General features: G+C 39.5%; 1 protein-coding gene across 3 annotated transcripts in view; it reads right to left on the bottom strand.

Moving 5' to 3' along the window:
- The window catches only part of LOC124120826, a 44,220-nt gene that overhangs the window by 6,844 nt on the left and 17,384 nt on the right, over positions 1–19,992 (bottom strand). For 2 of the 3 annotated variants that reach the window (XM_048399912.1, XM_048399911.1), the window contains exons 2-14: positions 9,993–10,211; positions 9,456–9,683; positions 6,098–6,229; positions 5,671–5,817; positions 5,329–5,472; positions 5,052–5,189; positions 4,712–4,849; positions 3,448–3,568; positions 3,209–3,282; positions 2,545–2,927; positions 966–1,053; positions 791–867; positions 449–485 (exon numbers count right to left, since the gene is read on the bottom strand). In XM_048399912.1, the coding sequence (XP_048255869.1) occupies positions 449–485; positions 791–867; positions 966–1,053; positions 2,545–2,927; positions 3,209–3,282; positions 3,448–3,568; positions 4,712–4,849; positions 5,052–5,189; positions 5,329–5,472; positions 5,671–5,817; positions 6,098–6,229; positions 9,456–9,683; positions 9,993–10,211 (1,926 nt within the window). Of the gene's footprint in view, positions 1–448; positions 486–790; positions 868–965; positions 1,054–2,544; positions 2,928–3,208; positions 3,283–3,447; positions 3,569–4,711; positions 4,850–5,051; positions 5,190–5,328; positions 5,473–5,670; positions 5,818–6,097; positions 6,230–9,455; positions 9,684–9,992; positions 10,212–12,082; positions 12,262–19,992 lie in introns of those variants that run through there. The other variant, XM_048399910.1, reaches the window with a different exon arrangement.

Below are 19,992 nucleotides of genomic sequence, written 5' to 3'. Positions count from 1 at the left end.
TAACTGTTCACACATCTACAAGTTAATTCTCGTAAGTCCATGTGTGTGTGTGTGTGTGTGTGTGTGTGTGTGTGTGTGTGTGTGTGTGTGTGTGTGTGTATGTGTGTGTGTGTGTGTGTGTGTGTGTTACTATTTCGCTCATGTTATCATGACATTTTGTTTGTTTGTTGTTTAACGCCGCACTCAGCAATATTCAAGCTATATGACGACGGTCTGTAAATAAATCGAGTCTGGAACAGACAATCCATTGAATATCATCATGAGCATCGATCCAAGCAATTGGGATACGATGACATGCATCAACCAAGTCAGCGAGCCTCGACAAGCACAGCCGCCTTTTACGGCTAGAATGGATTGCTGCCTTTTACGGCTAGAATGGATTGCTGAAGACCTATTCTTTACCGAATAATTCACGGGTCGATGATGCGGCGCCTGTGTGGAGCCTTACCTTGTGCTGCTATGTAACGCTTTTCTGTTTTATATCCCTGGAGAGAAGTTAGAAATATCATTAGCAACATATAAACTATTGTATCAATCATGTAATATAAAACGTCAATGCCAGAAAAATAGTACATAATAATGCCTGTACGTTAATTTGAGAAATACAACAAAAGGAAGCTGTTTCATACAGTGCATGGTTGTTAATTAATTGTTTGTTTTTTAACGACGCAAATATTATACATATGATTCTAACTTTACAACTGAACATGTATTCTGTCCCATCAAGAGTAAATGCAGTAATGCTCAATTTGTATTCCGGGTTTGATTTGACAGCTGTTGCTCAACTCACATCAAGGTAGCTGGCATTGATGTAGTCTGTGTCTTTGTCGTCACTGACGTCGCGCAGCACCACACGGTTGTAGTTATCTGGCAACAAATTGCAGTAACGAATACATGGTCAGTGCATCTGAATAAAATGTACATAAGAGTTAGCATGCTCAATCTCATCTATAAGTTGTACTCACATGGGTAATAGCCTCTGAACCTGTTCTTTCCCTTGTTTCCAGGATGTTGAGATTCATCATAGGAGTAGACGAAGCCATCAGGAAGTCGCTGAAAACACATACAAAAAAATGTGTCATTTACACACAACGATAACTGCAAAGCAGTCACTTACTCTACATAATTATCGCCATACTACGTTATCCTAACTCAGATCTGGAGACCAGATCCACTTAACACGGAGTGTTATTGCCTGGTATGTGCTTGGGTGTGAGTGTCGGTTGTCTCGCGCTTCATTCTCTGGTCAAGCATGGACAACTGAGGGACTACAGTGCAGTCTATCTTGTTGGCAGAGACATTTAACTTTCAGAAAATAGTAAGTAGTCATAGTATCTAGTTAGGCTATGTAAACCAGTGTTGTTTTACAAGGTGTGTGAGTATGATAGTGAAATGTGTTGCCACTGTAAACTAAAGGACATGTGGCTCGTTTTTATGATGAAAAGCTAGACTTAGTGCAGGTTGCGCATATCCTTGTTTATACCATTTGTATAATTATTTTTAACAGGATCACGAGGGGTACAGTGGGGTTTTATGCGTCCCGCATTAGGTTTTGTACAACGAGCCGAATACAACGAACGTATCTAACTTACATGTTTTTATTTGCTTTTGTGAAAGAATTTAAACAAATTCAAAACTTGATGGAAAACAGCTGTTCGACTGAGCTGAGGCTAACTTGTGTTCTGTCACGTGACATTCATTGGCTCGTAAAAAGCGTCTCTGACATGTGGTTTATGATAAAAGTGTTTGTTTATGAACTAGCTAGTATCGATGTATGTATATAATTCAGCATTAGGCTTCCTTTATCGAACTGTGAAACTGTAGAGCTGATCAAGCCGCTTTTGTGGTTTTTGTCATTTCACAGAGTGATGCTCGATGTTGAATAGGTTCATATGTATGTCAGATAATGTGGTGTTGATAGTGGATGATACATACTTATTGGTCTATGCTACAGACAATGGGTGTCAGCATATTGCCGACTATCCTACGACCGTTGGAGTTAGAGCAGACCCTCCGTAAAACGGGATTCTTGTTGGTTGTGTGTTGTGGACTGCGTCACTGTGGTGTGAAGTTCAAGGACAAGGCACGACAGGCTGTTTCAAATGTATCGTGATACGAGGGACTGAACAAGAGCAACTGCACTTTCACAACATTAGCGGCCATGTGCACGAGTATGTGTATGACCTAATATTATCACCACAAAGGTATATCCTACATGTATGCAACACTGCATTGATGGATGTTATTGTACGTTGTGCGATGCGTTTAGTGTGAAACAGTTTGTTGTGGTCAACATATACTCTATGTTGTTAATTATACATGTGCATTTTTTTCTGTGAATTGTGAACATCGATTGTTGATAGTTTAGAAGTAGTGTTGTTCAGCAGTAGTGAAGTTAGCCTAGTAGTCGTTTAGTTCAGTTGTCAGTAAAATATAGTAGTAGGTTAGTTACTTAATTCTGTAAATAGATTAACTTATTCCCTCATTGTGCGTTGTGGTGATTGCAATGTTCTCACGGGCTTGTTCACGACACTGAGAGTTCACCTTAAATTCCTCTTCTGCCCTTGCTAGTGTCATCTCGTCCACTCTTGCCTGAAGCTGTGACACGGGAATCACGTGCCCAAGTCCAGCATCGTCCAGGTTGTAGTAGTTTCTGTCAGGGACATCTGGTGTGTCCTCCACCTGTACAGGCTGGGCTGAGACGTCATAGTCTTCCTCCACCTCCACTCTCTCGAGGTCAAGGTCATCAGTTCCATCTTTACCTATATCCTTGCTCACAGTCGTATATTCAGCGTCCCCAGCAAAATCGCTTTGTGATTTATTCTGGGAACGAACAGTGACTGGTTTACCTGACGTCTTCTTTGAAGTCAACGCTGATTTCTCTGCTTTATCAAATCCGACATTCATGTACATGCCGGTGTCTTCCACTGAAGGAAACAAACAACATTATTTTTTTAAGAGAATGACGAATGGAAAGTAAGTCCTAATCGTGTATAGAAGAAGGCATGAAGTTTACAGTTTGGTCATAGGCAATTACTGTTGAATATATTGGACCTCACAGGAAGTAAATATATTTTAATGGGCAGGTCCATCACGCATCATATTAATATTAAGCCTGTTGAACTTGCATTCTAATGTTCTGTCTTTATGCATGGTATCAGATACAAGAAGTTTTGATAAAGTGTGCAAAACAAAGAGATGAAACTACCTTGTCTGGGTTTCAATTTTTCAGCAATGACTGGTTCGTGAGCAGAACGTCCATGCTTTTCCCCACGTCTTCTTCTAAATGCAAGGACACAAATTGGAATACATTATTCAATAGAACAAGGCCATTCCCTTTCTTTGTAATAGATGTATCCTCACGTATGGTCTTCCAAGACATTATTTTGGTTTAACATTGATATCTCACGAGTTGTCAAAGGCTGACCCGTTCTGGTCAAAACTGACCTGATCAGGATGACTACAATGACAACCATCAGAACCACCACCACGCCGACAACAGCTCCTACTACAGCGGGGATGGGAAACGAAGTGCCGTCAGACTGCTGACTAGGGCCTTGTATGAGATCTAAATGTAGAATGGAAGACGATATACATACATGTGCGCACTTCTCTCATGACTTAAAAAAGTGTTCATTTACAAGGGCCTGTTTATTCATACATTAAATTAATTTGAATCATTTTATCAGCACATAATATCACTCTGTCAATATATCATTAACTGAAACATGACACCCAACCTTTGTGATACCTTAGTATTACGTGTTCAGGCAGGTAATAAATTACAATAAATAATTGTCAGATTTAGAATACCATATGATGACGTGTAAGTATGAGTTTATTTTATTTTCATTTGTGACATCATTATTCATTACACTTGGTAATTATAACTGACATTATGTAGTCTTTTACAGGTATTTAAGGACACATATTGCACAGTATTGGAATTAATGTTACGTTCTGATCATCTGAACTGAGGCACTCTTACCTCGTAAATCTTAATCGTGTACGCATACGTCCAAACTAATGACCTGTGAACCGTGTATTTTCGATATTCTTTTCATACTCTCATTATTCCATTGTAATTCAATCAATACCATCTAGGGGATGTTATCCTTTCCTCGACAAAATTACACTATGGTTACATTTGGACATTAAATCACATTTTAGCATTTCCTTTCCATTATGAAATGTTTGGTCAGAAACAGCAAAGTATTAGTACCAGTTTCAATTTATTTCTCGTAAGTCTGACGGAACCACTTTACAAACAGAAGCTTTTCATTTCTATACCAATGTCGCATTCAAAGACTCTTGTGCAAGTTTCACATGATCTGTAACAGGCAGAACTGCAGGCTGGTGACTTAACAAGTCATTTTTTAGGGATACCCTGCTACCCAAGTAACAGAAAAGAAAGTTCAAACTAAACTTTATTCCTTTTTTTTAAAGGTCCCATTTGTAAATGTTTGCAAAAACAAACTGAAATGTTATATTGTTTCACCCCAGTGTATTACCCAATGCTTCCATACAGGACATTTTGTTACTTGCACATGGCATATCGACTTTACAAATTCCCTAAGTTATACTCTCATCGCTTACAGAATTGTTCCACAACATATGTTACACCCCTTCCTTACTGACACCACAGTGTGTGCCCTTTCTCCCTTGAACCGGCTACAACCTGTCATACTCTGGTGTATCATAATGTGATCACCTGTACAGTCAGCCAGTGTCCATCCTGTCTCACATCCACTGTCACAGGCCCCTGTTGAGTTACATGAAGAATTCCCTACACAGTGTCTGGAGGAGCAGGCTCCAAGACATTTTGGTCCATAATGTTTGGAATCACATTCTGGAATAAGATGGCAGAGGGGTCATATTTCCTATATTTCCTATAAAGTTTAATCGAAGGTTTATTATTTAAGAGAAACTGAAAAGTGTCTTTGGATCAAATCAATTGCTTATTCAATCACTCGTTTAATTAGAATTCACTTCAATGACAACAACCTTCCACCCTTATCACCCCATCCTCATGAGTGACATAATGTGATTACCTGTACAGTCAGCTTGAGTCCATCCTGCCTCACATCCACTGTCACAGGTCCCTGTCGAGTTACAGGAAGAGTTCCCTACACAGTGTCTGGAGGAGCAGGCTCCAAGACACTTTGCTCCATAATGTTTGGAATCACATTCTGGAAAAAAGATGGCAGACATATCACATTTGTTACTTTTTCTACAGATATATATATATTTAAAAACGAAAATTGTCTTTGGACCAAATGTATGTTTATTCACTTACTCGTATAATTACGATTCATTTCAATGACTCACCTTCTTTGCAATCAACACCCGTCCATCCAGACTCACACGTAAAATCGCATGTCCCTGTCACGTGATCACATGACGAGTTTCCTGCACAGTGTCTGTCAGAGCAAAGACTGGTGCAATTTGCACCATATGTTTTGTTGACACATTCTGTAAAGAAATAACTGAAGACGTCATTGGGGGTTTCATAGCTGGATATAAACCCTTTTTCGTCATGGTACAAGAGTGACGTGAAATGTTCCTTCCATTTTATGACCAATGTATTCTGATTTGTCTTCTTTCTCTGAATCCCACGTGACTAGGTAATTAATGTGTCTTTGTTTTGAATACACTTTCAACATGCTTTACCTTGTGTGCAGTCCTCATCTATCCAACCAGGAAGACATCCTGTGTCACATGCTCCACTGCGAGGGTCACATGACGTATCTGCAGTTGCACATCTCCGCTCAGCACAGGTTTTGTTGCAGTTAGTGCCATAATGGGTGTTGTTGCAAGCTATAAAAAATAAACAAGGGTCATAGTATTTGTTTTTCTTATAAATGGGGATAATGAAGCATTGATTAGCAAAACGTGCCAGAAGGTCGGTTCAACAAAATGTACAAATCGAGCCAATAGGTAATGGTATATATCTTTTTAAGGAACTCTGATATAAATGAAACTAGTTATTCCTATACTTTAATCTGGACTTACTGTAGCTGAAGCCCTAAGGTCGCTTTTTGCAAGAGGGCCCTTATCTATAGGACACTGACTTGGTCACACCAAAAGTCCTCCTCACCTGTGTCACATCTCTGTCCCTGCCACCCTGGTCTACAGTCTCCAGAACAGAATCCAGTCAAGCGATCACAGGTTGAATTCAGGCAGTTGCAAAACGCAGTACAGTTAACCCCGTACATTCCTGGATTGCAGACTGTTGCATGGTAAAAGCAAGATTAGTACATTAAAGTGTATTGAGATCGGGAAAGCAAGGTGACGTGTCATGAAATGGGATTTAACTTCGCGTTCAATATAGTTTTACTTGTATAGATGCTGGTTTTATAGTATTGGCCCACTAATTAAGATCCCATGCTACAGTTTAATATGCCTACCGTACAAAACCACAGACCTTCCACTCCATGTACAGACACTCTATCCACTACACCATGTTGGGGGTTGGTCGAGGAATGACACATACGGGAATAGTACGGGCTATACAGTTTGGATGAATAGCGCATAACGCAGTTGTGTGTGTTCTTGATTAAAACGAATGTTCATATCAATGTTATATTAATTGATCATACAGTTCACTAATAGAAGGGAGAATTATCAATGGATGAACACCCGGAAATGAAAAACGTTTGGTACTGTCGAGCTGCAAACATATTTAAAGCACTTTGTGTCGTAAGCTTGCACTTTAGAGTGGTTAATGAGAGGTGGACAGTATTTATTGAAACAGTGTCACATGTTTCAATCTATTTCCCACAGTTAGCATTCTATCTCTCACCTCACATATATATTTAGATTTGACTGCAAACAGTTGGTGTCCACTGTATGCTTCTTCATCTACTAATTCCAATATGACAAGCTGTGTGCAGCAATATCTTACACAGAAATGACACACGGCGATGCCGTCATCACTGTAGTACGCTAATGCACGAACAGGAGCAAAATTATTCACATTCAAATTTGCTTACATGATGTTCTTCGAATTATCCTCCCATCCATTCAAAGCTATATCTCAGCAAATATCTGCTACTGACATTGTACAAATATTCTACATCTATTCGCCATGTCTACAGATAGACTGAGGTCACTTGCTCCTTTCATTATATGACTCAATATAGAAAAGTCAGCTTGACGGAAAGAAGCCATGTATCTCGTCTTACTTTTAATGCCGCGGATGTGCCGTCGGTGTCCCCGTTTTGTGAGAATCACTAACTGAACATTCGAGACATAAATCATTGGAAAACTACATGAAACACCTTGTGTAGATCACGGGTCTGTTCTTATGCTGATGGGACCTTTCCTGTCGGAAGCCGTCACTGACAAATACAGCCCGGCAGGTACGCGTTCTTCAGTAGGCGATCATATACCCCACATGTCTTACTCGCACTTGTTATACAGCAAAGGTGTTTGTCGTACATTTGGACGATCAATAATCTATTTTATGAATTTAATTCGAAATTTCATTCAATGTTGTCTACATTCATAACTCCTACCACGAACAGATTACCTCTTTTGACGGCTTGAAACAAACGCTAAACAGAGAATTGATAGATATATCATAAATGCCATACCTTGACTCATGAAACGTTATGTTTGTTGTGTCCTGACTATTATCTGCCAACATAACGTTTTCGCGATAGAAACAGCAAGGCCGCGGGAAATCTCAAAGGTGACTGATCAAACTGATCCAAACGTGAAAACTATCTGGAGATAGCAATCATTTGTATCAAATTGCTATGCTTACTGTTATTATTATTTTAAATATATTTAGTAAACGCTGCAACCAAAATAACAACAACATAATAACACCATATTGGAATATATTATTCCTGATAATTATGGCTTCAGATATAATATGTACCTCTTAATTTATATATTATATTTAGAGTACATTCTACATAAAGAACAATATGATTTTTATGACATTCTTTGACGATTCGATTGGAAATTTAACAAAATGATACTACATACGTTAAGGTTAGTAAGAAGAGTGTTAGACGTACGTGCCATATCAATGTAACAGTTTATTGAAAATAATAAAAATTATATATAGCAATCCTTTATTCTATGTGCTGTGTTGTTAATAGCTGTAATAGGTATGTACCGTGTATATATTTAGCAGAATATAGAGCCGACGTACCGCATGCGAAAGCGACCAAGACACAATATGATTAAAATTATGTCGAGTTCAATAATTAATTTTCAGACTCTAGATTCAGAATCTTAAATTTGTGATAGCGTGCTTACTAATATTAACATTCATACACATTCACGTGTATTGTGTAATCGTGCCCTATGGACATTAAAGATCCGGGAAAGAATAGGTCTTCAGCAACCCACGCTTGCCGTAAAAGGCGACTATATGCTTGTCGTAAGAGGCGACTAACGGGATCAGGTGGTCAGGCTCGCTGACTTGGTTGATGTATGTCATCAAATCCCAATTGCGTGAATCGACGATGTCAATCACTGGATTGTCTGGATCCAGACTCGATCATTTATAGAACGCCGTCATATAGCTGGGATATTGCCGAGTGCGTCGTTAAACAACAAACAAACAAACTATGGACATTAATAACTGTATGAAGTCGAAATGGTTGGCCATGCAAATGCTTTAAATATTTTCACATTCAATGAGCCTTATTAATGTAAGCTTAAGGGAAATACACATTGTCGTTCCCGAATGTACCGAGCATTCCGTCATTATCGAGAGGCGATAAAAATATACAAAACCTAACAATAAACTCGTTTTGAACGGGCTGTACTGCAATGTATTTACGTTTCTTACTACTCTGTTCAGAATATTTCTTAAGAACAACAAATTTAACTGAAATTATATGTAACATGGGTGCACAATCAACAATTGAAACTCAAATATCGCAGAAAAAAGGTCGGTAACCACTTCACTAATCTCACCATATTTCGCAATCTATGGCATAATATAACATTTAACTGACCATGTCAAACCTTTGATGATTGTGGAGATGATGGTTATTAGGTGGATTGTTTGAAATCTTAATTTACAGTTGGTTCAATTAGCTGATAAGGATCATAGTTTAATGCCGATAAACGCCAACCACGGTATTACATCTTTGGTATTAAGCCTGAGGTCTAATCGATTGTAATAATATATTTATATCATTAAACATTAGTTCTACTCAATACAACTTCATGTAACATAAGGTACTTCACCACAGTTCTTCAACGCAGTGTGTACTGCTGGTGGTGCATCTTTCCCAACAGCATCACACTTATGGAGAAGAAAAACATATACATAGACGAAAAGCATTCCTGAAGAGTATGCTGTGTTATTTCAGAGTGTTAAATGTATCAAAATACCTTATACTTTAAAACGCCACAATAGTGTTAACTGGTAATTCTGCATACAAGCTTCTTGAATGGATTTACTAATTCACGATCAACGGGATACTTACTCCACACCTGTACTTCAACAAAGTCTAAAACAACACCATATCCATCATTATCTGTCTCTGTGTATCCAGTCAGGTAGCGCCAGGTCCCAGGACAGGTGACATTCAGTACGTCAGGGATGTCTGTACCGTTAGGACGCCCTTTTACGCTGTGGCATAGAGTTCCTTCTTTGGGGTCAGATGAATTTATCATAGATATGTAGAGCTGCACGCCATTACGTCTAAACTTGTCTGAAACAAGTGTAAATGCATACTTTACATAATATAGGAAGTATCCATCAATGAAGTATAACCATACACCCTACGGTGTAGGTTCATATTCATTTTAGATAAAGCCGTTTAGAATTACATTCAAAAGCCATTGCGACAAACTTAGGCATAAAAGGTCATGTCACATTATATACACACATAGTAGATATATATAATATAATTGAGGATCATTTAAAATTATAGTTACATGTGACAGCCTTCCAGGAACCATGAATGAATAAGTTTACTAAATGTGATTAATATCAATTACGTAAATGTACATATACGTACAGAATGTATTGAAGTACAGGGTAACGCTTGCTGACTGTGATTGTGTTTGTAGATCCACCTTCCACCAGGCGGGAGTGTTTGTATACGGCTTGGTGACAGCCGAGTATTTGTAATCGTGTGCAAGTATTACTCCATCGACAGCTGTACTGGCGGGTTGATACGACCTCCAGACTGAGCTCATCCATGCGGGTTTCTTCTCAGCAACGTTTGTCTCAATACCTGATAAATAAGAAGAATGGTAAATCTGAACATGAAAGATGACGAGAGCTGGTAATGATAACATCTTGAACAGGCGGTGTTCGTAAGTATTCGCACAAATATGTACTCTAAACATACATATTTTCAGTTTGCAGTACACCGCAAACATAATCGTCGTTTTTTTTCGTATTTGGTCATTGGAAGGAACAACGATTAAAAATCATTAAAATTGGTTAATTGATGAGTGTCCAGAAAGTGTCCGGGAAAGCGCTGAGTTTTTCAAGCGTAAACGAGACGTAAAAACGAAGCTTTTTGCTCCTCCTTGTACAAATGTCAGTGGCAAATTGCATTGCGCCGGTCACTTCCATTGGCGCACGTGATGCCAAAGGCTTCCTTAAGAGGTTTCGTATTTCTGGCTGCGATAGCACGCGTTTCTCTCGTTTCTGTCCCGGACAGTGAAGCAATATTTGCAGATAAGTCACTTTTATGAATTCAGGCACGCGCCAAGAAGTCAAACGAAACCATTTTTCCAAGTTTACTGAGGTCACCTATCCCTCCGCAATGCACAGTTACCGCTATCTGACAATCGGTTGTGTATTATTTGGTTACAACAGAATGAAAGTAAATCTTAAGAAATATGAGCTGTTGCTTGGAGCGATTAGGATGGACTATTACTGAGTTTTTTAGATACGTACACTCAACATTGTATTTGTTATCGTTTACAAGTCTGTTTATCTGTCCTCAAGATCAAATACCCTAACTACTCTCTGCAGCCACGTGACCACTCTCCGCCCTCTGACGTCACAGGCAGAACGTTATGCTTTGTTTGTTTCTTGTTTAACGCCGCACTCAGCAATATTCCGGCTATACAACGGCGGTCTGTAAATAATCGAGTCTGGGCCAGACAATCCAGTGATTGACATCATGAGCATCGATCCACGCAATTTGGATCGATGACATGCATCAACCGAGTCAGCGAGACTCACCACCCGATCCCGTTAGTCGCCATTTAGGGCAAGCATGGGTTGCTGAAGACCTATTCTCCCCCGGATCTTCATGTGTCTTATGAACCAGTGTCTACTTTCGCCTACAGTCTTATTTAAAACAACTTAAAGCACCAGTGGTTTATGTTATTTCAAGTTGACCCCTTCAGGTACATTTGAGACTAACCCAGGCAGCAGATAAAAATGATAAAATAATTGTTGTTACGAGTTGTTACGAATGGATCCTTCACACAGTATCTGTCCATAATAGAGAGGTATCCGCGATTTGAGAACAATATATTTCTGGCAGTGAATAAAAATCAAAAGTCTTACTTATTGCTAAAATAGTGTGCCATGTTCTAAACAAGATCTAATGAATTTCAAATTGCACACAAATCCACCAAAATCCAGTTGATTCATTGATACTCCGCGTGGTCGGTATGAACAATGATCTTGTGTTACTGATCAACAATGAGAATCTGTTCAGCAGAGTTTCTTTAATATATCTCTTATGACCAGTTGTTTTAGATTAGCTGCACTCATTAATATCTTAATTATAACAGCGTCTTACTTATCCTCTACTCAATGTTAACTAACAAAATATTTAATTCCTTAGTTTCTATCACATTACACATTTCTAGCACCATATACACCGCGACCTATATACCTGGCTGGTGTTGGGATTTATCCATTACAGACAAACGTACGTAATTTTTGAGTGAAGGCGAACTACCACACCCCGTCACGATATAAATCCGAACATTTCTTATGAATACATTACAGATATAATGGAAAATAAACACAAAAATTGAATATAATTTCGAAACAAGAACCAAGCATAAATTTTTACACACAACATTATATGAGAAAAGTATTTAGCTTAAATGTAATTTGAAATCTTGATGTTACCCTTTAAAGTAATATTATTGATGAATAGATTTATTCGTGTTAATGATTTTTTTATTTCTCTCCATTTTGGAATTATTAATTCGTCAGCTGCTTGTTTTCCGATGGTCATTAAACACCAGCTGCCTCCATGTGTCATGGTCCAGCATAAGGGCCAGCACAGGGCCTGTTAGTCTGTCATTCAAACTCTGAAACAAATATATCCAACACCGTCTATGCAAGTCTAAAATATTTGGCAAGTCTAGATTACTGCATTATCGGGGAAAATGAAGAAAGTCTCTGGGCTCCTTTTTATTATAATTAATAACTATAATTTAGCAACTGTTTTGTTCTTTAAAATATGTACATTTCAGAGACTAGATCATATTTACAGTTACAGTAACACACAATACAGTAAATGAGTCATGTCCCACTTGTCATATCACGGCGTATCAGGCAAAAGCTGCACACATTTTACTTATGTTATGTTTAGTTTAGTTCAATTATTATCAAGCAAACTTCGAGTTGGTTTGAGTATATATACACTCAATAACAAAAGTTCCTGTGACACCAATATTTTAGTGTATTTTTTAAACAAGTAAAGTTTGGTTTTCAATATTGTACTTCATGTATGGAATCAAGTCACAAAAACGCAACTGCTACAGAAAAGCATGCATTCCATGCAAAAGTTGACTTTGATGCAAGCTGCATGCATTTCACTACCCAAGAATGGGTATAACAACATGTGGGTTAACGGGATTCCATATGAATTGTTTAGCATCGTGCTGACAACAACCACGCAGAAAAAGAACAAAATTATGCAATTATTCAACATTACGAAATGCCACGCCTGTCCGAAAATGAGCGTCTGCGAGCCATTGGTATGCTTGAAGCAGGATCGAGTCAATGTGATGTTGCAAGACATTTTAACGTCCACAGAAGCACCATTTGGTGTTTATGGCAAAGTTGGCAACAGACGAATGCAGTCAGAGACCATCCTTGGAGTGGCAGGCCACGCGTAACCAATATTCGACAAGACAACTGGACAACACACCAACGAAATCGATTCCAGCCAGCAACAGTGACCGCAAGAAGCATCCCTGGCCTTCGACGGATATCTTCACAAACCGTACGTCGTCGCCTCAGATGTGCAGGGATTGTCCCCAGAAGACCCGTCAGACGTCCCATTCTGACAGGAAACCACCGTCAAGCACGTCTACAGTGGTGCAGACAGAGTCTACGCTGGAGGATCATGCAGCGGGGACAAGTTCTATTCACGGACGAGTCTGCACAGCGATGGACGGATTCGAGTGTAACGACGTCGAGGTGAACGTTACGTCAATCATTGTGTCATGGAAGAAGATCGGTTCGGGGGCGGCAGCGTTTTGGTATGGGGTGGGATTATAGCAAGACAGAGGGCCCGTTTGATAGTGGTAGAGGGAAATCTCAATGGACAGTGCTACCGCGACGAGATCATCGGCCCTTTTGTTCTACCTTTTAGCGCCGTCATGGCCTAGGCATTACCTTTCAACGCCCGGCCTCATATTGCTCCACTTGTTCAGGAATCTCTTCAACAAAACAACGTAATAATAATAATAATAATTGATTTGTAAAGCGCCTAATATCCATCGACAGTTGATTACTGGCGCTGTGACAAGGTTAAAAAGTAATATCTATGTACATATGCCAACAATAAGGAGATCTATTGAAAAGCTGAGGTGAAGAAGTTGGTTTTGAGGAGAGATTTAAATCTTTCCTTAGAAGCAGAGTTTCTCAGATTCAAAGGCAAAGCGTTCCATAACTGTGGACTGCAAAAGGAGAAGGCACAGTCAGACATAGCAGAAGTAGACAGAGGCTGATACAGTAGAGTTCCACCAGAGGATCGGAGAGCACGCTCTGGAGTGTACAGAGATATAAGATCTTTGAGATAGTCTGGATAGTCGCTATTGTTGAGGCAGTCGTGAGTGGTGATACATATCTTATAGTGTATACGAAAGGAGACTGGAAGCCAGTGTAGTGCTTTGAGGACAGGACTGATGTGATTGGATCTTGGAACTTTAGAGATGCATCTAGCCGCAGAGCTCTGAATGCGTTGTAGCTTTGATATGGCTTTCATGGGAAGATTAGCATACAATGCATTGCAGTAATCCAGTTTGGAGGTCACAAGACATTGCATCAACAATTTAACTGTTGGAGTATCAAGTAGGTGGCGGACTTTACTGATGTTATAGATGCTATGGTAGCATGCTCTGCTGGTTAGTGAAATATGAGTGTCCATGGCCATTGTTGAATCAAAGGTGATTCCCAGATTACGGGCACTGGCAGTTGGGTACACAGTGGTATCACCAATATAAAGGTATACAGAGTCAGCGTGAAGCTTTCTGACTTGCTGTCGTGAACCAAGGATTAAAAACTCAGTCTTCTCTTCATTGAGTTTGAGATAATTGAAGCTCATCCAGGATCGTATGTCATCAATATAGCGCTCAAGGGCGGCGAGGTTCAGAGACAGTTCGGAAGTTTTAAAGGAAATGTAGATCTGGTTATCGTCCGCAATTTTTTTATAAGTGGTCCGAGTTTTTTTAGCTCTGTGTGGTTGCACTGTACACAGTAATGAGATTTGGCCTATGTTTCAGTTTACACACCAAGGGCTTGAACAAGTGACGCGTGTTGTAATGAATCCCATATGCTTTATGTACGTTTATTTTTTCTGCGTTTATGTGTACATATATTATGGAGACGCCCGATTACAATCGTATGAAAAACAACGAATACACTACAAGGGGCATATTCGTGTTCATGCATTTTCGAAATTTCGCACATTTCAAGTGTGAAGAAAAGCACAGCTTCAAACAATGTAAAGAGAGATAGAATAATAATCAATATGGAAATTGTCAATGTCATGGAATGATTCTGATAGTATGCATTGTCAGTTTGTAAATATGCATTGTGGTACATGGGCAGGAAATCCGGGTTAGAATTGGTCCCTATCAACCTAAGCCTGTCGTGAAAGACTATTGAATGGATAGGGTTGCTGGCGTGTCAACGTACCCCGACATGAATCGTTGCTCATAGTATCAATCACTAGATCGTATGATCCGAACTCGATTATTTACAGACCGCCTACATATAACTGGAATATTACTAAATAGCACACACGCACTGTTCAAACCGGTGCGCTGTAGCCATGTCAAATAGAGACCATATACATACATGTATGTCGTTCAAACCAACTTACTCACTCTGTGTCGAATATTCAGCAGAAAATATACATATTAACCAGCTCTAAGATAAGATATTAGATGTTTACAAGCAGTCGAAAAGAAGAGGACCCATTCGCTGATTAGGTTCCTGTTTACCCGAGACATTAATTGGCCATGTTAGATGATATGAACAAAGGTTAGCCGCCTGAAGGGCCATTCTGGACTTGAGCTGTGTGGTATGAGCTGTGATGTCCTGACCCGATTTCCTTTTGCTCTTGGAATGGCAGTAAAATTATACATTTTGTATGTACACGTATACACTCAGTCTAAATGGTTCGGTGAATTATATAAGAAGTGGCTTGTGAATATATAACATGGATGATATAGTTCAACCAGGAAAGATATCGATGAAACGTACATGTACGTGATCATGTTCATTTTCATTGTAGTAATGTCCATAGAATTTAATCATAATGAAAAGGCGATAGTGTAGCGCGGCATGGACGATAATATAACTATGATATCCTTGCTTGTCATCGATGTATTGACATTGGATAGTTGACGACATTGCGATGTATATAACTTCAACAACGGAATGTACCGGTGTCAGCAAACTAACATTTAGTCCCAGAAATACAATTTTCGTAGTTCCTTTTCAAATACATGTACATTCTCTAGGGTCTAGGAGACTAAGTGTCAGTATTGCTTGGAGAACTGGCAAGGAGGAAGAATCGCGCTGGGATAAGCCTTGACCAGTGAAGTGTTGGAAGAATAGAACAAGGGCACAGTGGGGTATTAACGGGATTATTTTGCTTTCTGGGTTGTTAAAATTTGAAACTAGTGCCGCAATTCTTAAGAAAGCTGCTTTCTTAGTGGCTAATGTCGACTTCCTGTTTGTAATTTCATTGGTCGCTCAAAGTTCGCGAAAGGTCGTCCTGTAACGGGATGTCCTGAGCGGTAGCGAGAACTTGTGTCTGATTTTAATGAGATTGAGGTAATCTGGGCATGCGATTAATCCTGTTTTGTTTATTTAAAGCAGTAATTGTTTATTGTTAAGCAAGCTTATCTCTGCAGCCGTTGTAATAAGCAGCTACCAGCCGACCCGTCTCGCATCAAAACACAGGCTGTGTACTCGTGGGCAGATGACCACGGAGTGCGCTGGTCACTGTGTCGGATTAACGAGACTGATTAATGAGTGATTTCAGCAATTCGTTGAAATTAGGTGTGTATTTTGGGTGAGTGACTTAAAATTTAACGTCGCATCGGCATTTTTCCAGCCCTATAGCGACGAGACCAAGTTAATATATTAACAATACAGTCATGTACAATTCAGTTGTATTTAAAAACAAGTTGTGAAACATATTGGACCATACTTTATTTAAAAACAATTGACGAAACATATTTGAGCATAAAAATAGAATTAATAGAGTTTAAAACACGGACCACCAGTAACGAAAGCGAGGCCACCTCGCTGGGGATCATGGGGACTTACAGTGCCTCTGCTTCCTAGGAGCATGATACCCAGCAGGAGTTACGTCATCACTTTAACCACTGGTTGTTGTGCACAATGCTAGCCAATATTTTAAAAAATACTCGGAAATGAGTTGGCTTTAAAACACTGGTTGATGATAGTTACATAAATTATGATAGGATTTCGTGTCACACAGGGAAACAATAATTTTACGATACTTTAACCCCGTGGACAGAGCCTTCAATAAAGTCAGGGGATAATAGCATCACACCAAATTACAAAAGAAGCATTTAATTGTTCACATACATATTTAAAATTTATTATACAGATCAATTTCTTTCAAGTAATTTAAGATGAGATGCCCGCTGACACGGGAAAAGAAATCTTTCAGATTTACGCTTTGATAATGTCCACATAGTCAAGCAATATATGCTTGACGGTGAACAAGGATAGACTTAGGAAATTTTAAGATTGGTTTTGATGTTAGATATATGTCAAAGCTGTTAGGACAGATTTGGCCTCAGCCGTAAATATAGAACTAGTAACTGGTATTCTTGAGGAGACAGTTCTGGATCCAATGATGGTGGCACCACGTCTTTGCCACCATCCTTGGATCCGTCTGTAAAAATGGACCTGTGAGAATTAAGCTGAGTTCGTAATTGGTTGTAGGCTTGCTGATAAACCAACGGATTTGTTCCAAAATTGTTTAGTTGGGATAGAGTGAGAATTACCTCTGGCTTCACCATCTGCAAGTGAGGAGAAGACAGAAGTCGGGAAGGTGATATTATATTTAGATCTATTTTAGCTGCAGTGATGTGTGGTCATCTTCCCGAGGTAGGAGAGTTGACCGACTTTAAAAGTCCAGTTTCCACCCTTGCTGAACAAGGCTGGAATTCCTGGGCTCGATCGTAGCGCCACCAGTGGCTATTACGAGTTATGTTTCTTGTCAGCCTCTCCCATAGACCAATAAGATTCCACTTCTCGTATCACTTGCATTTGCTTCAAACAAAATGGCGGCGCCCAGACAGGACGATCTGATCGATAATCACGATCTATATTGTGATAAAACGGGTCTTACATTGTGAAATGCATCAAATCACGTGAGCAACTTAATTAAAAACATGAACAGATTTATAAAATATCTGCTGACTACGAGTTGGCGGTGCACATGCTTTGCTAATCCTGCAATCGACCGACATCTGCACGACAGTTTATGAACCGGATTTTGATTTCGTTGCGCGATTTTGAGTGGACTATGCATAGACTCGTTATTCCAGCCAAAAGGTGACTATGCATAGACTCGTTAGTCCAGCCATAATGCCAGTCTAGTTCTGCAAGGGTGGAAACTGGACTTTTATAGTCAGTTAACTCTCTTGCCTCAGGAAGATGGTGAAATCTATGATCGAGCGAAAGTGAAGAGGTAGGTGTTGGTCGGTTCAACAACCCCATTGTTCTTGACAGTAAACCGCTTCACAGTTGTGACTGACTGTTGGACAAGTTCTTTGAAAATTTGTTCTTTGGTCATGTTTGACAGGCAGTGTGCTCTGCCACAGACAATGCCCTTGGATGAGTTCAGTGTGTAATGCTCAGAAACAGCAACCTTGATGTTTACAAACTCTTTTAAGTTGAGTAGATTGACAGATTGCCGTTTCTTTGCACACTCTACACGAGGGAACCAGAATCACATATATACAAGACTTTTTAATTTTTCTCGCCTTTTACGACCAGCAATGGGGTGCTGAGGACGCATTCTTGTTTATCTTGCCCGGGTCCCCACGGGGACCACGTGTTTGGGACACGATGACATGAATCAACCAATACAGGGAGCCTGACAACCCGTTCCCGTTAGTCGCCTCTCATGACAACCATAGTAGCTTTTTATTGCAAGCACACAGGGTTTGAAACAAGTGGCCATCAAACATTGTGGAACGTATCAAACGGTTTTACGTACAACGACATTGCCCAACTGGTCAACTGAATGGCGTCAAGAGTAACAGATCTCTGCGATAGGGACAGTCGGACTTGGTCAATACAATGATACACTGACATACATGTATCTTATCATCACCTAATGCCATTCAACACTTTGAGTACAAACGGTTATATCGCCGCGTGACATTTACTGTGACTTTAACATTTTTATAAACGTTTTCACACTAAAAACATTAGTAGTACATGTTCATGCCAATGCAAGAGAACAACAATTCTTGATCACCCGCCGAAACAGATTCAATTCAGCGTAAAGGGCAGTAACACCTTCATTTCAAGTTAGAGGCCACAGGCCCATGGAACATAACATTACAGAAACACAATTACTGATAAAGTGACTAATACAATTTCTTTGCATTCAATATGAATTTCGATTGCTGTCCAATAGTATTTTCATGATAAGATGACATTAGACGAGCAAAGGATTCCAGTGATGGATTTACAAAGTATTTAGGATCAATGTATCGATATCTTAAATCATTAAAAGCAGGGCATACAAGTGCAAAATGATGTTCATTTTCCACTAGACTAATATTTAATCGAAGGCAATATCTACACAAGCGACATTCTGGATCAATGCCTTTGCGTCTGCCCATTTCGATCATCAACTGATGACAGCCCATCTAAATCTTCACAGCGCTTGTTTCAGTAGTGTAGAGTCGACTTGTGTAAGATATACTTTAGCTTTGGATTTGATGATATTGATGAATGCCATCGTTGGATGTTGTAATCAGATACACGTTGACATAAAACTGAGACATAAAAAGATAAACAATTCCAACATCTTGCATAATCCAGGCATAACCAAAGCCAAACTGGAATAAGATGTTTTATTTTAGTGGCCCAGGATGTTCTGTTTTCGCAGTCCAATACATACAGCATTAGATACGTTTGCAACGGAAGTCGGCCATTATTCATAGCTTAGCCCAATATTTTACACATTCTGTTACATAGGTGAGAAATAATAGAGGTCGGCCACTTTCTCCAAGAACAGCATCATTACACACACTCGTTTTATATACTTAGTCTGAACTCTCTCAATTTTGATCCACGACTTCATATCCCCAAAGTTCGGAGACGTATGTTAGGATGGGCAGAACCATGGTATCAAAAATCTTTAGTGCAGTCGTAATTGGTAAGCCACCACACATAGAGTGCAATCTGGATATGAGTAAGCATACTTTCTCCGCCTTCTTTGCGCACACCTGTTTTGATCTCGCCCAAACTAGTTTAGGTGTAAAATAAAGACTAAGATATTTATGAAAGTAGACGGT

The sequence above is a fragment of the Haliotis rufescens genome, unplaced genomic scaffold, assembly GCF_023055435.1.
Source record: "Haliotis rufescens isolate VD_foot unplaced genomic scaffold, xgHalRufe1.0.p SCAF_2, whole genome shotgun sequence".
Lineage (NCBI taxonomy): Eukaryota > Metazoa > Mollusca > Gastropoda > Lepetellida > Haliotidae > Haliotis > Haliotis rufescens.
Note: the sequence above shows the minus strand (reverse complement) of the source record. Positions and strands in the feature narration are given on the sequence as shown.